Raw genomic sequence first — 21,774 nt, 5'->3', positions numbered from 1 at the left:
GACATTCAGTGAAAGTGACTGGATCTGTGGAGTGCGAAGAATTAGATTCTTCATGATAACAATGCACCCTGTTACTGAGCTCTCCTCACTTGTGAGTTTCTCACTAAAAACACATGGTATTGTTTCTGCACCTGCTCTATTCACTAGATTTAGTACCTGCAAACTTCCATCTCTTCTCCAAGATGAAAATGCAGCTGAAAAGTTACTGTCTTAACACCGTTGTTGAGATCCAGAGTGAATCACAGAAGGTCCTTGACCTGCTTACGGAAAATGACATCTAGGCCAGATTCCAAAAGTGGCAGGAACACTGGGATTAGTGTATTGCTGTGCAAACTGGCTATTTTGAAGGATAAGATCTTAAAACTTAGTAAATAAGTTATTTTTTATTAAACAGAACTAGTCCTTGAACTTTTTGATACCACCTCTTATCTGTCTGTTTATTTGTTTAGATATGTATGCATGTATGAGGCTGCTGTTATTATTCTTATTTTAATGTTGTACCAAATTGCATTCTACAGAAAATATTCTGTGGGAATTTTGAGACTGTGATTGCTTTTAGTAATACTGACTATGTTCTTTCATACCAACACTAATTATTACTGACTTATAGAAATACTGTATTTCATTATGCAACCATAATCTTAATATATAAATCTGAAATTGTGTGTTTGTGTGAAGCCTTTTTGAATGTTTATAGAAATCCACATTTTCCACTTTTTCGTAAAAATTTTTACATCAATGGAATTTTCTCAATCTGAACTTTCCAGTGCAGTAATTAGATTTTTTAAATTCCGTTTACTTTGTGTGATTTAAGGGAGATTTGGCTATTGTTTCTAGCAACTTTTATATTTCATCCCTGCTACTTGGAACGCCATTCTTACACACGCGCTCAACATAAAAATATAGAGAGTAAAAGTAAAAGAGGGAGAGGGAGAGAGAGAGAAAGTGATACATACAACGTCATAGATTAAACTTTCATCTCAGTATTCTTTACCTATTTTTCATAACATAGATACGTAAAAACACACACAACCACACATACATGACCTGTGACAACATACACATTGCTCTCAATCTCTATTCATTTCTCCCCCTCTTCCTCTCTCGCTCTCTCAAACGTATACACGTGCAAGTGAACACAATCATTCACATCGTGATATATTTACAAAACATTGATGGCATAACTACAGAGTTGTACCCACCAACTTTGGAAGGTCAAAACTTTCATTAAAATGAATATTTCTTTATGAAATTTTCTATGCATATATTATTTATTATGTAGATTCCAAATATACAAAAATTTTCGGTGAAAGTGTTTTGGAAGGGGGTGGGGTACAATATTCGGAAATTCCACTTAAATTCCTCTTAATTTCCAGGAAAATGAATATTTTTTCATGAAATTTTGTACAAATGTACCTTGATGTATGTACATTTCAAGCAAGGAAACAACTGCAGGTTATTTTTGAGAAGTGTTCCCCACTCGGTGGTGTTTCGGAGCAAGTCGTCCATATTTGTTTCATTTTTCTCTATTATGTGCTTATGTGCATCTTTAGATTTCTAATGAAGTAATAGGCAGTGAAGAGAAGCAGTCATAAGAAAACTTTTAACTACCCCTATTCCTTTCTCTCCCCCTCTCTACCTCTTCCTCTCTCGCTCTCAAAAGCATACACGTGCAAGTACACAATCATTCAGTAAAATATAACTCATGTTCGTCATCATCATCATCATCATCATCGTTTAACGTCCGCTTTCCATGCTAGCATGGGTTGGACGATTTGACTGAGGACTGGTGAAACCGGATGGCAACACCAGGCTCCAGTCTGATTTGGCAGAGTTTCTACAGCTGGATGCCCTTCCTAACGCCAACCACTCAGAGAGTGTAGTGGGTGCTTTTACGTGTCACCCGCACGAAAACGGCCACGCTCGAAATGGTGTCTTTTATGTGCCACCCGCACAAGCCAGTCCAGGGGCACTGGCAACGATCTCGCTCGAAAATCCTACAGGAGCCAGTCAGGCGGTACTGGCAACGGCCACGCTCAAAATGGTGCATCTCATGTGCCACCCGCACAAGAACCAGTCCAGGGGCACTGGCAACGATCTTACTTGGCTTGCCGGGTCTTCTCACGCACAGCCCATTTCCAAAGGTCTCGGTCCGTAGTCATCGCCTCGGTGAGGCCCAATGTACGAAGGTCTTGCCTCACCACTTCAGCCCAGGTCTTCCTGGGCCTACCTCTTCCACGGGTTCCCTCAACTGTTAGGGTGTGGCACTTTTTCACGCAGCTATCCTCCTCCATTCTCACCACATGTCCATACCAGCGCAATCGTCTCTCTTGCACGCCACAACTGATGCTTCTAATGTTCAGCTTTTCTCTCAAGATACTTACACTCTGACGGGTATTCACATTGACATTACACATCCAACGGAGCATACTGGCTTCATTCCTTGCGAGCTTACGTATGTCCTCAGCAGTTACAGCCCATGTTTCACTGCCATGTAGCATGGTTGTTCGTACGCATGCGTCATACAGTCTGCCTTTTACTCTGAGTGAGAGTCCCTTTGTCGCCAGCAGGGGTAAGAGCTCTCTAAACTTTGCCCAGGCTATTCTTATTCTAGCAGCTACACTTTCAGCGCACCCACCCCCACTACTAACTTGGTCGCCCAGATAGCGGAAGCTATCGACTACCTCTAGTTTTTCACCCTGGAATGAGATAGAAGTTGTTTCCTGTTTGTTTGCAGTCTTTATTGCACCTGAACATCTGCCACAAACAAAAACTAACTTGCTAGTTAACCTGCCTTTGATGTTGCTGCACCTCTTATGTGTCCATAGCTTGCACCGGGTACATCTTATAGAGTTACTACCTACTCCTTTTCTACATACTGAGCAGGGCCATCTACCTGAAGGGGTTTGTGTTTTATCTACCTTCCTACTTATTAGGATTTTGGTTTTAGCTAGGTTGACTCTAAGGCCCTTCAATTCTAGACCTTGCTTCCACACCTGAAACTTCTCCTCTAGTTCTGATAGTGACTCCGCAATTAGGGCAAGGTCATCAGCATAGAGGAGCTCCCAGGGGCAACCTGTCTTGAACTCCTCTGTGATTGCCTGGAGGACTATGGTAAATAATAGGGGGCTGAGGACGGAACCTTGGTGGACCCCTACCTCTACCCGGAATTCATTGCTGTACTCATTTCCAACCCTCACCTTACTGGCCGCATCTCTGTACATGGCTCGCACAGCTCTCACTAGCCATTCTTCTATCCCAAGTTTCCTCATTGACCACCAGATAAGGGATCGGGGGACCCTGTCAAAGGCTTTCTCCATGTCAACGAAAGCCAGGTACAGAGGTTTATCCTTGGCTAGGTATTTCTCTTGCAACTGTCTCACTAGAAATAAGGCATCAGTAGTGCTTTTACCTGGCACGAACCCAAACTGCATCTCATCTAAATTGATTCGCTCCCTAATTAGTTGGGCTATGACCCTCTCTGTAACTTTCATAACCTGATCTAACAGCTTGATGCCTCTGTAATTATTTGTATCTAAAGCGTCCCCTTTACCTTTGTAGCAGTTGACTATGATGCTGCTACACCAGTCATAGGGTATGACTCCTTCGTGTATCACCTGGTTCGTAATACGGGTGACTAGGCTATAGCCAACACTGCCAGATATTTTGAGCATCTCTGCAGTGATTCCTGATGGGCCGGGGGCTTTCCCGGTCTTCATACTCTTAATTGCTTTATCTACCCTGGTACTATCAACTCGGATAGCTGGTCCCTCTATTGGGTCGACATAAGGCAGGCTCTCTTTCTCCCATTCATTCTCTTTATTAAGCAATCTATCGTAGTGGCATCTCCAGACGTAAATTTACCAAGATTTTCACTAGGGTGTTAGGGTCAGGGTTAGGGTTTAGGATTAATGTTACGGTTACGGTTTTTAGGGTCAGGGTTAGGGTTAGGGTTTAGGGTTAGTGTTAGGGTTAGTGTTAGGATTAGGGTTGGGTAATCGTGTGGGTGTTAATCTGAAAAATTACAGATAATGTGAAAAGTACCGACACTGCCATCTATTATAACTTTTGTTGTTCTGTTTAATATATACATAGATTATGCCTCCAAAGAAGAGAGTTTGCTGGGGAAAGACAGCAACCGGTTTAAAATGACAGCAACAGACTGCAGTAATGCACCACATTCCAGAAGCTATTTTGAACATAATGCAAAATGGTGCATCAACATCTTCTGCCCAATCTGATAGAATTCTGGCAAAACTGTGTAGCAACAGATCGCCAGCAATTGCTTCATCAGAAATTGCCGTCCTAGCTCCTGCTAAAAGGGATTACCCTGCTATGTATAATCAGGGCAGCGCAAAAAGTTGTTAATAATTTTACGCAAAACAGCCTTCAGACTTTCCCTATTAATTTCATCGTCTTTTGAATTATGAACATATTTACATCATAAGGGTTTTTTCGTTGTAAGGCTTTCTTTTTTTAGTTGATTTTCAGCTAGCAAGACTTATCGTAGATGGCATAATAAGTCACACCCGGACAAGGTCGGGTTATACTGCTAGTCTTAATATATAAATCTGAAATTGTGTGTTTGTGTGAAGCCTTTTTGAATGTTTATAGAAATCCACATTTTCCACTTTTTCGTAAAAATTTTTACATCAATGTGCAAGTAAACACAATCATTCACATCGTGGTATATTTACAAAACATTGATGGCATAACTACAGAGTTGTATCCCCCAACTTTGGAAGGTCATAACTTTCATAAAAATGAATATTTATTTATGAAATTTTCTATGCATATATTATTTATTATGTAGATTCCAAATATACAAAAATTTTCGGTGAAAGCGTTTTGGAAGGGGGTGGGGTACAATATTCGGAAATTCCACTTAAATTCCTCTTAATTTCCAGGAAAATGAATATTTTTTCATGAAATTTTGTACAAATTTACCTTGATGTATGTACCTTGATGTATGTACATTTCAAGCAAGGAAACAACTGCAGGTTATTTTTGAGAAGTGTTCCCCACTCGGTGGTGTTTCGGAGCAAGTCGTCCATATTTGTTTCATTTTTCTCTATTATGTGCTTATGTGCATCCTTAGATTTCTAATGAAGTAATAGGCAGTGAAGAGAAGCAGTCATAAGAAAACTTTTAACTACCCCTATTACTTTCTCTCCCCCTCTCTACCTCTTCCTCTCTCAAAAGCATACACGTGCAAGTACACAATCATTCAGTAAAATATAACTCATGTTCGTCAATGTTTTGTAAATTTACCAAGATTTTCACTAGGGTTAGGGTTTTAGGGTCAGTGTTAGGGTTTAGAATTAATGTTACGGTTACGTTTTTTAGGGTCAGGGTTAGGGTTCGGGTTTAGGGTTAGTGTTAGGATTAGGTTTAAGATTAGGGTTGGGTAATTGTGCGGGTGTTAATCTGAAAAATTACAGATATGTGAAAAGTACCGACACTGCCATCTATTATAACTTTTGTTGTTCTGTTTAATATATACATAGATTATGCCTCCAAAGAAGAGAGTTTGCTGGGGAAAGACAGCAACTGGTTTAAAATGACAGCAACAGACTGCAGTAATGCACCACATTCCAGAAGCTATTTTGAACATAATGCAAAATGGTGCATCAACATCTTCTGCCCAATCTGATAGAATTCTGGCAAAACTGTGTAGCAACAGATCGCCAGCAATTGCTTCATCAGAAATTGCCGTCCTAGCTCCTGCTAAAAGGGATTACCCTGCTATGTATAATCAGGGTAGCGCAAAAAGTTGTTTTGCACAAGCATTTCTATAGCCAATTACACGGATGAAATTTACGTACGCTTAATAAGTTTACGCAAAACAGCCTTCAGACTTTCCCTATTAATTTCATCGTCTTTTGAATTATGAACATATTTATATCATAAGGGTTTTTTCGTTGTAAGGCTTTCTTTTTTAGTTGATTTTCAGCTAGCAAGACTTATCGTAGATGGCATAATAAGTCACACCCGGACAAGGTCGGGTTATACTGCTAGTATACTATAAAGTATATTAAATGTTTTATAAGTCAATATTATGTTCTTCTGTATTAGCAATGCTATTAAATCACTTGTTAAGGTTATCTCTACAGATTTTGCATAGAAATTATAGCCAGCACTGATTTGTTATGTTTTGTATCCAAATGCGTCTAATGTAAACAACAATGAGATCGAAAATGGAAAAATGGGTAATGGGTGTATATGCCATATTTATCGTACTTTTTCCTATTTACCTTCCTCTTTTATCTCTCTTCACCCCTTTGCTTTTTACCACTCCAGAATTTCTTTCAGTCTCTCCAGAATTTCTTTCTTACTGCACTTGTTATAGACATTAACCCACATCTGCACATACTGAATATAAACCATATTAATGTCACCAGCCTGGGCAACCCTACATTGAGGATGGGTATTGTCTTTTCTCAACAGTTTAACTAATAAAAATGCGTTGTATAATAATGAAACCTAAAAGCTTTTGGACAGAGATGTACTTTTGTGTTATATGAAATTCCTATTAACAATGTAAACTCATTTCTAGATTAATTTGTTTTGCTCATAAATAACAATGAAAGTAATAAATATTGAAAGTGTTAGACTGAATTCATACAAATAAAATTACTTTTACTGAAAAGTTAATTTCGATAACATTTCTTTGAAATGGTAAAAAAAATGTGATGTGTTTGTGGCAATTATATTCATTGTTATCCTTTGATTATACTCTACATTATGTGTATGCAACATTTTTTCATATTTCTTATTTTGAAATATTAGTAAGGTTTTTTTTAAAAATTCATATACTATATAGCTCACTCCATATTTTCAGGATGATTTTATTTATGTCTATGATGGAATCCCAGACTTTGTTAATGGTAGTTCAAGGAACAATGGACTGTTACTTGGCACATTTTGTGGTACTCAAAACCGACCACTTTCTGTTGAAGCTGTAAAAGGTGTTTTAACAGTTTACTTCGTTTCATATGAAAAAGGTGGTAAGTAATATTATCATATCTTTAATTGATTCTTATAGCTTAAAGTTTAATTTTGTATATCTGTTTAATGAAATTGATCCTAGTTATGCATAAAATAAAGTATGAAATTAATTAAGTATTTAAACTTAATAGCATTAAAATAGTTCACAAAAGCTAAGGTAAGTGAGTTTGAAATGAAAAATGCTTTTGATTTAAGAAGCTTGGTTGGTTATAATGCTGTCAAAATTTGACTTAACTTTAGGCTGATGAGAAAAAAATTGGGCATAATTGGGCATATGGAAAGAACCTGTGGAAGAGGTAAACTCAGGACGACATGAGATGAGGTGGTGAAATATGATCTTCAGATGTTGAGTCTCACAGTGGTGATGACAAGTGATCGAGACCTTTGATGATTTACTGTGCTTGAGAAGGAATGTCGAGCCGAGTAACATCGTAGTCATGGCTAGTGCTGGTGACATGTAAAAAGCACCTGTGTGGGTGATATATAAAAGCACCCACTACATTCTTGGAGTGGTTGACATTAAGAAGGACATCCAGCTGTAAAAACCAAGCTAAATCAGGCTGGAGCCTGTTACAGCTCTCTGGCTTACTAATCCCTGTCAAACCATCTAACACATACCAGCATGGAAATTAGATGCTAAATGACAATAGTAATGGTGGTGGTGGCGATTGTTCTTGTTCATGTTACACATTCACCTGAGCATGCTGGCTTCATTTCTTTCTAGTCTTCACAAGTCTTCTGTTTTCACATTCCTCATCTTGCAAAATGTAATACAAAATTACAGTTCTAATACAAGTGACAAACAATCTGCCTCTTACTCTGAGAGAAAAGACCTTTGTTGCCAACAGTGATAATAGCATTTTGGATTTTGTAATGTCCTGTCTGCAAGTCAGGTTATTACCCTGACATCTAACCTCAACATTTCACATGTTTTCTATGATTTTTTTCTTCTGAAATGGTGGCTTTCACTGTCTGCATATCCTATTTTTCACTCAGTGTTGTCCATGTGCATAATTTGCGCAAATTAGCAGTTTTTCTCACAGATGGAAAGAAAGGAAGAGAGGAAGGAATATAAAGAATAGAGGAAAGGAGGCATTCGATAGTAAAAGGGACAGAAGATGGCCAAAACTTTCACAGATCAGCCTATGTATTTAATGATAAGTGTCTTTTCATTTCACTGGTGTCCTACTTTTTATGTACATCACTATTACATATATATATATATATATATATATATATATATATATATATATATATATATATATATATATATATATATATATATATATATAATTCCAAAAGAGTTAGAGGTTGTTAATCCAACCAGCTAAGGGATAATATCCGTCCAAAATACTGCTGGTAGAAAACCCAATTATTAATACACAAGTGTTTTTTTTTATTTGCATGGCAATTACACTACTAAATGTAATAAATGGGTGAGGGTAAAAAAGTTTTTTACCCTTAATTTATACAGCAATAAGAAAATGGAGGGGATCAAGAGGTGGTATTCATCAACTTTTAGACATTATATAAATGCATATTATAAATGCAAATACATACACATATACACACTTATACATATACATACGTACACATAAACATACATAAACACAAGTACGTATATTTCTATAGTTTTATATTCATATGTCTATGCATACCAAGGAATCAATTATTATTATTATTAGGTGTATTATAATTCTTATTAGATAAAGTATAAACAGAGGAAGGAGAAAGTTATCAAAAGAGAAATAATAGTGGAATATGAAAACAATATATCCTAAGATTATTGTAGTTATGTAGGAATCATCATCATCGTTTAACGTCTGCTTTCCATGCTAGCATGGGTTGGACGATTTGACTGAGGACTGGTGAAACCAGATGGCTACACCAGGCTCCAATCTGATTTGGCAGAGTTTCTACAGCTGGATGCCCTTCCTAACGCCAACCACTCAGAGAGTGTAGTGGTTGCTTTTACGTGTCACCCGCACAAAGGCCAGTCAGCCGGTACTGGCAATGGCCACGCTCAAAATGGTGTATTTTATGTGCCACCCGCACAAGAGCCAGTCCAGGGGCACTGGCAACGATCTCGCTCAAAAATGCTTACACATGTCATGGGCACAAGTGCCAGAAAGGCGACGCTGGGCACAAAAGGTATATAAATTAGGAATACAAAAATATATATACATATACATGCATACACATGTATACATACATACATACATATATATTTACGTACAAACATACTCATATGTACATACATATTACATGTGTTGAGCAAGACTGTTTACCTGATAATAGTCCTACATAACTACAATAATCTTAGGATATATTGTTTTCATATTCCACTATTATTTCTCTTTTGATAACTTTCTCCTTCCTCTGTTTGTACTTTATCTAATAAGAATAATATAATACACCTATTAATAATAATTGATTCCTTGATATGCATATACATATACATATGAATATAAAAATATAGAAATATATATACATGTGTTTATGTATGTTTATGTGTATGTATGTATATGTATAAGTGTGTATATGTGTATGTATTTGCATTTATAACTTAACCTTATGAACTTTCTAAACTCTCTGATGAAGCCCAGAGACACAGCCAAGCACCTAAATCTTATCTACCAAATTCTTCAATTCACTGAAAGGTAGATTGGGGTAATTTGGCCTCTTGGCTGAAACAGCTGTAAGATGTTATCCTATCTTTTGTGATCTACGTTATATATTATAATAATTACTGGTATTTTTATATATTGTATATGTAAAGCATATTATGCTAAACATGTATGTATATTGTTATAATGATTTTTCAAAAAAATAAATAAATAGTCATAATATAATGTCTAAAAGTTGATGAATACCACCTCTTGATCCCCTCCATTTTCTTATTGCTGTGTGTATATATATATATATATATATATATATATATATATATATATATATAAGACCCCTATAGAGAGATGGAGTGGATGGACCAGAGCCATATGGGCCCCCACTAATATCCACCAGGTAAAGAAAATGATCGCACATGCACTAGGAGCTAGTATAAAGGTCACCCTAAAAGGCCAAACCTTTAAATTTAACAACAAATTATATGCCCAGGTCGACGGGGCAGCCATCGGTGTTAGTATCGCCGGTGATGTGGCCAATCTCTTCATGGTATGGTGGGACAGAAGGCTTAAGGAACGCCTGACACAGAACTCCATACTCGTGAATGTGTACTCTCGATATGTCGATGATATCAACTTAGTGGTAAAGACACCCCCACAAGAGAGCACCCCTAAAATAGAAATAGAAACTAAGACTATGGAGAGCATCCAGCAAATAGCTAACTCCATCCACCAGAGTATTAAAGTTAGGATAGACTACCCTACTAAACACCCTAACCATAGATTACCTGTATTAGATACTGAACTCTGGCTAGAAACTAAGAACAATAAAACCAGAATCCTCCATTCACACTATACAAATCCTATGGCCTCCAAATACCTGATCCACCGGAACTCGGCTATTGCGGACAATGCCAAATTCAACATATTGATGGCAGACCTCATCAGAGTAATGCGAAATGTCTCCTGCATGTGCGACCCTACAGAATTAAAGAGACATATACAACATTTCATCCACCGCATGCAGTTCTCAGGTTACAGCCATAAAGAAAGGATCAGGGTATACAAAGGAGCTATGAAGAAGTTTGAAACAATCAAACGCAACGATAGGAATGGGATTTGCCCACTCTATAGGAGCAAATCATGGAACACCATAGAAAGGACTAAGAAGAAAATAGGGAAGGCAAGCTCATGGTACGATAGCCACAAGTACCAGAGCGTCATGTTCGTCGACACCACCCCTAGAGGCGAACTGGCGTACCACTTTAGAAGGGCCCTAGACAAACTTAAGCTAAGAATTAAGGTTGTTGAAAGGCCAGGCAACCCTATTAAATCCCTTATCAGTAGAACATACCCTTTCAGTAGAACCCCCTGCACTGATAGGAACTGTATCGTATGTAGATTTAGCCCACAAACGAACTGCAAAACCAGAAATGTGGTCTATAGTATAAGATGTACAGAGGGACGATGCAGAAATAAGACAATGACATATGTAGACGAAACAGCAAGGAGCATAGGGGAGCGGGCAAACGAACATTGGAGGGAACTTAAGGAAGGGAAGAACTCATCAGTTCTGTACCAGCACGCTGAGCAATAACATAGAGGCTCAATCAACAACATAGAAATTAAAATCTTATCTACACATAGCAGTGATGCAGCACTTAGACAAATTACTGAAGCTACACACATAATAGAAGAGAAACCTAGCCTGAATAGGAAACTAGAATGGAACACTAACACACACCACTAACAAACCACAAACCACAGCATGTGACAACATGTTACCCGTAAACCAATAATAATATGAACAAAGTATAATACAATACATAGATAAACAAATAGAATTAAATACTACATACGTTAACAAAATTTAATTAAACACAAAAAAAAAACACAACAAACAAAAAAATACACACACACACACACACATGAACAAATAAATAAATAAAACAAATACAAACGAACACGTATTAACAGAGTATATAGGTGATACAAACACTCCCCATACACACATGCACTTACAAAAGACACAGACACATTGAAAGACACGCATGCGTAGACACATACAATAGGAATACAGAATACAAAATGGCTGATATTTAGCAAGGTGAGACACACATAAGAAGGAAGGAAACAAAGGACCACTGATGAGGTCACAGAAGTGTGACGAAAGAACTCTGGCCGAAATAAGATTAAGATTAATGTAATATAAAGCTGAAGCAAATTAACACCAAATATACAGTGCGTGTGTTTTTATTGGCTAAACTGGCAATATGACCATCCCCAAGTACAACAATATATATATATATATATATATATATATGTGTGTGTGTGTGTATATGTATGTATACATATACATATGGAGGAGGAAGTATTTGGCTAAAAGTAAACTGCTTTACTTGACAGAAAAAGTATTTGGTCAAAATTAAGCCATTGTACTTGAATTTTGTTGACCTGGAGAGAGCTTTTGACAGAGTCCCTTGCTCCATTATCTGGTGGTCTCTAAAAAAGTTAGAAGTAGATGAGTGGCTTGTTAGAGTTGTACAAGCCATGTACAGTGCTGCTATCAGTCAACCATGAATATAGTGATGAATGTAGTTCTCAGTCCACTCTTATTCATCATAGTCCTCCAGGCCATAACAAAGGAATTCAGAACAGGCTACCTGTAGGAACTACTATATGCTGATGACCTTGCTTTTATTGCAGAATCTGTAGCAGCATTGTAGAAGAAATACCAGGAACCAAAGAGCGTTAAAGTTAACCTAGCAAAGGCCAAAGTTGTTGATAGCAAGAAAGTAGATAAGACTTTCTTCCCATCAGGTAAATAGTCCTGCTCAATATATAGGAAAAGAATTGGAAATAATTCCATTTGTTGCACCCAGTGGACACATAAGAGGTGCAGTGGAATCACAGTTAGATTCACAGAAAAACTTCTCTTCATATGTGGCAGATGTGCATGAACAATACGCTCTCAGAACACATAGGAATCAAGCTCTCTCAAATGTCCAGGAGGCTCTCTTGAGGTTGTAGATAGTTTCTGTTACCTAGGTGACCAAATTAGCAATGGTGGGATAAGAATAGGCTGGAGGAAGTTCAGAGAACTATTACCTCTGATGACAACGAAAGTACTCTCAGAGTGAAAGACAGATTGTATGATGCTTGTGTATAAATTCCATGGTAGTAAGACATGGATTCTGAATGTAGAAGACATGCAAAGACTTGAGAGGAATGAAGGTAGTATGCTTCGTTGGGTGTGCAACATCTGTGTGCATGTACAACAAAGTGCAAATGTGCTGAGAGAAAAGTTGAACATAGGAGGAATCAGATGCAGCTTGCAATAGAGAAGACTAAGCTGGTTTGGACATGTGATGTGTATGAATGAAGACAACTGTATAAAGAAGTGCCAATCACTGAAAGTAGACGGCAGCTGTAGAAGAGGTAGACCCAAGAAGACATGAGATGAAGTGGTGAGGATATTGGGCCTCTCAGAGGAAATGACAATGGACTGAGATGTCTGATGATATGAGGTTCTTGAGAAGACCTGCCCATGTCAGCTAAACTGAGTTCTTAGAGCATTGTGTTCCACTAACATGTAACAATAAAACTTTTCACACACCCTACCCCAACAAACTAAACTACATCTCTTCCTCACATTTCCTCTTTTACATGCACTATGCTTATCTCTTGCTTCCCAATACTGTCCTCACTGCCCTGCTCACTGTATCATTGCTATCTTGTTGTCCTCCAACCCCTCATATACCCATATACTGCATTCTTCCTCCTCCACACTCTTTACATTCATTTGAAGTCCCTACTCCCTACTCATGCACTGTTGGCAATACTCTACCATCTCATTTATATTCTGATCCTCGTACCTTCAGGGTATGCCCTGGCACTTTGCTACAATCTCTCTCCTGCTCTCTCACACTCTTGCTCTCTTCCACTCTCTCTCATCCTTGATCACTCACTCTGTCGCTCTCCCTTTCTCTTGTTCTCTTCCTCTGACTGGGTAACCATGTATCTCTTCTGCATCAAGACACATGTTTCTACCCTTCTGTCACACTTTAACCTCTCATCATGTGGCACAAGGTTACCTCTTCCAACGATCCTCTCTCTCTCTCTCTCTCTCTCTCTCTCTTTCACACACACACACACACACACACACTCAAAGGAACTTTGTTTTGCAAGTGACTTGGTGACCAAGTCAGTGCTGATACTTTGTAAAAAGCATCCAGTTCACACTGTAAAGTGGGTGGCATTTAGAAGAGCATCCAGCTCTAAAGACCATGCCAAAACAGACCTTGTCAGTGCTGGTGGCATGTAAAAAGCACTCAGACCACTCTCTGTGGTGGTAGGTATTAGGAAGGGCATCCAGCCATAAAAACCATGCCAAAACAGATAGTGAAGCTTGGTGCAGTCTTTAGACTAGCCAGCTCCTGTCAAATTGTCCAACCCATGCCAGTATGGAAAACGGCTTTTAAATGATGATGTATGTATGCATGCATGCTTGCTTGTATGTATATGTACAGTAGCAAGCAAAAAAAGAGAACAATTAATCATCATCATCGTTTAACGTCCGCTTTCCATGCTGGCATGGGTTGGACGATTTGACTGAGGACTGGCGAACCAGATGGCTGCACTGCTAGTGAACGTACAAATTCATAATTGGTTTCGTAAACATGGTTAACCATAAGCTAAATTCTCTGAAAAAGTCTAAGTTTGTACAATGGTCTTAATAAAAGTTAATAACACTAACACTAGTTTCGTCCAAATGTCTCATGTGCAAAATAAGAGAACGATTAGATTCCTTCAGAAATTTCTAAAAATTTCAAACATTGTTTACATTTGTACGCTCAACATTACTACTGACTCAGTATTGTGCTAGCTTCCGAACATGGCACACCATGCTAAAGTTACTCCCAACCTTCGAAAAGAAATTGTCAGGATGAAAGTTTCAGGAATGACTCTTTTGGCTATTTCACGAGACATAAGGAGATCTAAAAGTGTAGTTTCATGTGTTCTTAAGCTATATGAAGAAACTAAAGGTTTTGAACCGAAAAAGGCAACTGGAAGACCATTGCAAAACCTCCATGTGAGATGATCGAGACATGAAATGGTACATATTGAAGGATTCTTTCAAGACTGTGACTGGAATTTCTAAGAAAATAAAAGTAAATAAATATATGGAAGTGAGCCACTTTACAGTGTCTTGTCATCTGAAGAAATTTGGATTAACGACTTGTTCCTCAGCAACAAAACCTACCATCAGCAAGAACAAATTGGAAAGACTTTCATTTGCAGAAGCTTATGAACTGGAGGGATGAAAATTGATCAAAAGTTCATTTTAGCGATGAAAGCAAATTCAATTTAGTAGGTTCAGATGGTAGACAGTATATTAGATGGTTTGAAGGAGATCAGCTAAAATCCAAGTGCCTGAAGAAATCTGCCAAGTTTGGAGGAGGAAACGTCTTGGTGTGGGGAATGATTTCTTCCGAAGGAGTTGGCCCTCTAGTGCAGATTAAAGGGACTATTAATGCTAATATCTATTTGAATTTGGTTAAAATGTGATCCCATCATTACGAGCATTTCCGAATCAACTGTGTATTTTCATGCAAGATCACGCTCCTTGTCATATTGCAAAGCATGTCACTGGATTCTTTAGTGAACAAAATATCCAAAGTAATGAAGTGGCCAGTACAAAGTCCAGACTTAAATCCAATCAAAAACCTTTGGAAGATACTTGGAGACAAAGTAACACAAAGGGCACCAACTACTACAATAAATTTATGGGAGATATTAGAAGAGGAATGGAAGAAAGTAAAACCTGACTTGTGCAGGAAACTTGTTATGTCCTGTGGCAATTGATGTGCAGAGGTGATCTCCAACAAAGGTCTACAAACATCATACTAACTGTATTAAGTTCATATTTATATTTCTTTCAACCATTATTATGGTTTTGAGTTAATTGAAGCATTTTTTAGTTTGATTGTTTTCTTATTTTGCACATGAGACATTTGGATGAAACTTGTATTAGTGATATATTAACTTTTATTAAGACCAATGTGCAAACTTAAGATTTTTCACAGAATTTAGCTGATAGGTAACCGTATTTACAGAACCAATTGCGAATTTGCACGTTTACTAGCTTTTCCAAAATTAAAAAAAATATTAATCGTTCTCTTTTTTTGCTCACTACTATATATATATAATCATCATCATCATCATCATTTAACGTCCATTGTCCATGCTGACATGGGTTGGACGGTTTGACCAGGGCTGGCGAGCTCAAGAGCTGTACTAGACTCTAGTCTGATTTGGCATGGTTTCTATGGTTGAATACCCTTCCTAATGTCAACCACTCTGAGAGTGTAATGGGTGCCAGTTATGTGGCACCAGTATCTGCCACAACTATGATATCACTTGGCTTGATGGGTCTTCTACTCAAGCATATGGCCATAGGTCTCTGTCATTTGACATTGCCTCTGTGAGGCCCAATGCTCGAAAGGTGCCTTTTATGTGCCACCAGCACAGATACTAGTTGCGGAATACCAGCATCAGCCACATTTCTTCCATGTGGCCTAATGCTCGAAAGGTGCTTCTATGTGCCACCGGCACAGGTGCTAGTTACGTGACACTTATAGTTGCTAGTTACATGACACCAGCAAAGGTGGTAGTTACATGACATCAGCATCAATCGCATTGCCTCTGTAAGGTTCAGTGCTCAAAAGGTGCTTTTTATGTACTACTGGCCCAAGTGCTATTTATGCAACAACAGCATCAATCACATTGCCTCCATGTGGCCAAATCCTTGAAAGGTACCTTTTACATGCCACCAGCATGGGTGCCAGTTATGTTACACTGGCATCAACCACAACTATGATTTCACTTGGTTTGATGGGTCTTCTCAAGCATGACATATCACCAAAGGTGTTGGTCACTAATCACTACCTCCATGAGGCCCAACATTTGAAGATCATGCTTCACCACCTCATCCCATGTCTTCTTGGGTTTACCTCTTCCACAGGTTCCCTCCACAGTTAGAGATCAACCCTTCTTTACGCAGCTGTCCTCATCCATATTCATCACATGACAATACCAGTGCAGTTGTCTCTCTTAAACACCACATCTAATGCCTCTTATGCCCAACTTTTCCCTCAAGACACACTCTGTTGTATATGTACACTAGCATTGCACATCCAGCAAAACATGCTAGCTTTATTTCTTTCAAGCTTATGCATGTCCTTGGTGATCACAGCTCATGTTTCACTTCTGTGTAGCATAGCTGTTCACACACGAGCATTGTACAGTCTGCCTTTCTCTCTAAGGGAGTGGCCTTTTGTTGCCAGCAGAGGTAGGAGCTCTCTAAACATTGCCCAGCCTAATCATATTCTAGCAGCTATGCTCTGAGAGTCCACCTCTGCTGCTGACTTGGTGACGTAGATAACAGAAGCTATCAACCACCTCTGTCTTATACCTCTGGCATTTGATGGAGTCTTTTTTCTGTACATTTTAAGTGTTTATTGTACTTGTGCATCTTCTACACACAAAAACTATTTTCCCAGTTAATCTTGCTGCACCTCTTATGTGTCTGTAGCTTGCACCAGGTACATTTTATGAAATTTCTACCTATGCCTTTCCTACAGATCGAGCAGGGCCATCTCCCTGAAGGCATATGTGATTTGTCTGCTTTCCTACTTACTAAGACTTTGGTTTTTGCTAGGTTAACTCTAAGGCCCTTCAATTTTAGATCTTGCTTCCACATGTGTGTGTGTGTTGGTATGTATACACACATGCATATGTGTGTATACATACCAATGTGGACCAAGTAATGAATGTTACTGAGAGAGTTATAGCTCTACTAATTAGGCAGAGAGTTAGTGTAGATGAGATGCAGTTTGGTTTTGTGCTTAGAAGAAGCACAACTGATGCTATATTTCTGGTAAGGCAACTGCAGGAGAAGTATTTCACCATAAATAAACCTATGTACTTGACTTTTGTCAACATGGAGAAAGCATTCAGCTGGATCTCCCACTTCCTTATCTGGTGGTTAGTGCAGAAGCTAGTGATAGATGAGTAGTGAGAGCTGTACAAGCCATATACAAGGATGCTGCAAGTTGGCTGAAGGTTGGCAATACCTGTAGCAATGAACTCAGTGTACATGTAGGAGTTCAGCAGAGATTGGTTCTCAGCCCCCTCTTGTTTACCATTGTTCTCCAAGCCCTAACAGAGGAATTCAAGATTGGTTGCCCCTGGGAGCTCCTCAGTGCTGATGACCTTGTTCTTATAGCTGAATCACTACCTGACCTAGAGAAGAAATTTCAGGTGTGGAAGCAAGGCCTGAAATCTAAAAGCCTTAGAGTTGATTAAACAAAAACCAAAGTCTGAATAAGTAGGAAAACAGACAAATCACAAGTCCCTTTTGGGAGATGACCCTGCTCAGTATGTAAGAAGGGTGTTGGTAGAACCTCCATACATTGTATCCAGTGCAAGCTTTGGATGTATAAGAGGCGTAGCAGTATCACAGTCTAGTTAATGGAGAAAATAGTCTTTGTGTGTGGAAAATGTGTGGGTACACTAAGCATTAAAAATGTACAGGCGCAGGAGTGGCTGTGTGGTAAGTAGTTTGCTTACCAACCACATGGTTCTAGATTCAGTCCCACTGTGTGGCACCTTGGGCAAGTGTCTTCTATTATAGTCTTGGGCTGACCAAAGCTTTGTGAGTGGATTTGGTAGGCGGAAACTGAAAGAAGCCCGTTGTATATATGTATGTATATGTGTTTGTGTGTCTGTATTTGTCCCCTCAACATCGCTTGATAACCGATGGTGGTGTGTTTACATCCCCGTATGTTAGCGGTTCTGCAAAAGAGACCGATAGAATAAGTACTAGGCTTACAAAGAATAAGTCCTGGGGTCGATTTGCTTGACTAAAGGTGGTGCTCCAGCATGGCCGCAGTCAAATGACTGAAACAAGTAAAAGAGTAAAGAGGCAATAGGCTCCCTCCAATGCTTGGTGGGGATCATAAGAAGTAGTAGATAGCTTCTGTTACCTAGGAGACCAAGTTAGCTGTGGAGTGGTAACTAAATGCCTTTCCCTCAGAGGAAAAGCAGATTGTATGATGCTTACGTACATACAGTTATGGGCTTTGGCTACAGAGGACTTGTAAAGGCTTGAAAGAAATGAAGCTAGCATGCTCCACTGGATGGATAATGTCAGTGTGCATGATTTAAGAGGAAAACTGGGAATAAGTGGCATCAAATGTTGTTTGCAAGAGAGAAGACTGAGCTAGTTTGGTCATGTGATGTGTATGCATGAGGACAGCTGCATAAAGAAGTTCTGAGCTCTAATTGTTGGAGGAACATATGGAAGTGGTAGAGTCAGGAAAACACGGGACAAAGTGGTTAGAAAAGATGTTCAGGTGCTTGGCCTCACTGAGGAAATGACAAGGGATCAGGAGTTGTGGCAATTTGCTGTACTTGAGAAGATGCGTCAAATCAAGTAAAATTGCTGTCATCTATACATACAGGCTTGCCCTTTACAGGTGTCAGTGCCACTTAAAATGCACTCCTGTCAGTGGCATGTATAAAATAACTTAGCATGCTCTGTAGAGTAGTTGGCATCCAATTGTACAAACCATGCCACAACAAACAGCTGGAGTCTGGTTAGCTCCTATTAAACTGTTGAACCCATGCCAGCATGGAAAATGGATGTTAAACAATGATGATGATGATACATATGTGTGTGTGTGTCTGTCACCCTAAAAGACCATAAAGATAATTTTAATAGAAACCCCAAATGTAGATTAATTAATCCTGCAAAGACTGAAATTGGGATTATTAGCAAATATATTTTAGACCGGATTTTAACTAAGTTAGATAGTGATTTAAATTTACGGATTTGGAAAAATAATAAGTCAGTTATAGATTGGTTTAAGGGGATTAGTAATAAGCACAGCTGCAAATTTACGCAGTTCGATATTGTTGATTTTTACCCATCAATATCCAGACCTTTGCTCCTGAAAGCATTAGAATTCGCCAAACAGTATGTCAATATCGATAGCTCGGAAATAGACATTATAATGCATGCAAGAAAATCACTGCTTTTTCATGAAGGATCCACCTGGATTAAAAAGAGTGAAGATTCTCTTTTCGATGTACCGATGGGGGCATACGACAGGGCAGAATTGTGCACTCTTATAGGGGCTTACATTCTGCATTATCTAAAACAGGAATTTCCGTTTATAGATGCAGGATTATATAGGGATGACAGTCTTATAGTCACCCATAATTTAAACGGCCACGTACTAGATAAGCTCAGGAAGGATCTCATAACTTTCTTCCAAAGGATAGGTTTACGGATCACAGTAGATACCAACCTAAAAAAAGTAGATTTCTTAGACGTAAATTTAGACTTGAATTCGAATATATTTAAGCCTTACCGTAAACCAAACGACAAACTATCCTATATCAGCAGAGAATCCAACCATCCGCCTGTTATTCTTAGAAACTTAGTTAGTAACGTAGGTAGGTGAATTTCGTCAATTTCTGCAGACGAAGCAACATTCCGTAACGCGGCACCGTATTATGATAGTGCTTTAAGGAATAGTGGATTTTCTGAGAGGATCCAGTACACCCAGTCTAATGCTGGAAGCAGTGCAGCACGTAGAACTAGGACCAGGAAAGCTTTGTGGTTCAACCCAGCTTTCAATATGGCCGTAAGAATGAATATAGGTAAAGAATTCTTAAAATTGGTCATTAGGCACTTTCAACCTGATCATAAGTTTTACAGAATATTTAATAGAAGAACGCTTAAGATTAGCTATTCTTGCTGCAAGAACTTCGCCTCTTTAATCAGCCAGCACAACAATAAAATAATTGCCAAAAACAATAATGCCGACCAGCTTACAAAGACCTGTAATTGCAAAGACCCAACCTCCTGTCTGTTGGAAGGGAGATGTCTAGAAAAGGGTATCGTGTATACGGCCAAAGTTCAGATAGAAGGCTCGCATGATTATAGAACATACACAGGGGCTACAGAAAATTCTTTCAAAACCAGACTGTATTCGCATAAAAATTCTTTTAGGTACCCTGAAAATAGGACAAAGATGAGCCTGGCAAAATACGTCTGGCATTTAAAGGAGAATGAAGCCCAGCCTTTCAACGTGACATGGAGGATTTTAGGCAAGGCATCGCCTTACAGACACGGTGCCCATAAAAGACCATTGAAATGTGATCTTTGTTTATTGGAAAAAATGAATATCTTATTCCAGGATAAGAAGGCGCTAAACCAAAGACGCGAACTTTTAAATACATGTAGGCATGCGTCCAAATTTAAAATATCTGCATATAATATTCCATATGGGTAATGTAATTTTTTGACTATGTTCGACTCCTTATAACCATTGTGCAATCTGACTATTGGATTGGTACCGAATTATAAACGATTTATTTAGCGTTGTAAGAATTTTGTAAAGACCCCTACGTCATTTTAAGAAGACCTTCGTCTGTTATATACATAATTTTTCTTCTCCCTTGTTTTTACTTTTTACTTCATTCTATTCTATTTATTTTTTTTAAAAAACGCTTTGTATTCTTTTATGCATGTATTTTCGTCTGGTTTTAACTTTTATACACCCAGCGGTTTATTAAGAAGTTGGCTGCATATATGCACTGAGATCTAATAGTTTTTTATGTAGATGTCTGTATAGTAACAACACCTACGTATTCATATGCGTGTACCTGCGCTTACATATAGGGCCTGGGTTTGCACTTGTGCATATGCTGTTATGATTTCATGCGTGTACGTTTTTTTGTGTATACATGGGTAAGAGTATACTTTATTTTATTGATTTGATTTTAATGTGTTAATTCGAATATAATTAATTATTTACAATATGTATTTTGAGCCCATTTTTCTATTTAAGGTTTTCTTCGATATATTTTTTTAATAGGATGAATCTATATTAAATTTATTTGGTCTGTGCATTACGCATCCATGACCGTTATTTGAAACGACCAATCAAACGAATCCATGTGTTTTAAATTTTATATTACTTTCGATTGCATTGTTATTCTTTCTCCATTTCTAACAAAACTGTCCAATGAACGGGAACGTGAAACTTAGAGTAACAGTTTTTTGTTATATTTC

At 38.3% G+C, this 21,774-nt stretch overlaps 1 protein-coding gene across 3 annotated transcripts in view; it reads left to right on the top strand.

The window, feature by feature from the left end:
- The window catches only part of LOC106877988 (multiple epidermal growth factor-like domains protein 8), a 695,248-nt gene that overhangs the window by 316,548 nt on the left and 356,926 nt on the right, over positions 1-21,774 (top strand). For all 3 annotated transcript variants that reach the window (XM_089356139.1, XM_089356136.1, XM_089356146.1), the window contains exon 16: positions 6,842-7,007. In XM_089356139.1, the coding sequence (XP_089212265.1) occupies positions 6,842-7,007 (166 nt within the window). The remainder of the gene's footprint in view (positions 1-6,841; positions 7,008-21,774) is intronic.

This window comes from Octopus bimaculoides, chromosome 1 (assembly GCF_046866305.1).
Source record: "Octopus bimaculoides isolate indiv1 chromosome 1, ASM4686630v1, whole genome shotgun sequence".
NCBI classification, from domain to species: Eukaryota; Metazoa; Mollusca; class Cephalopoda; order Octopoda; family Octopodidae; genus Octopus; species Octopus bimaculoides.
This window is presented reverse-complemented; position numbering and strand designations above follow the sequence as displayed.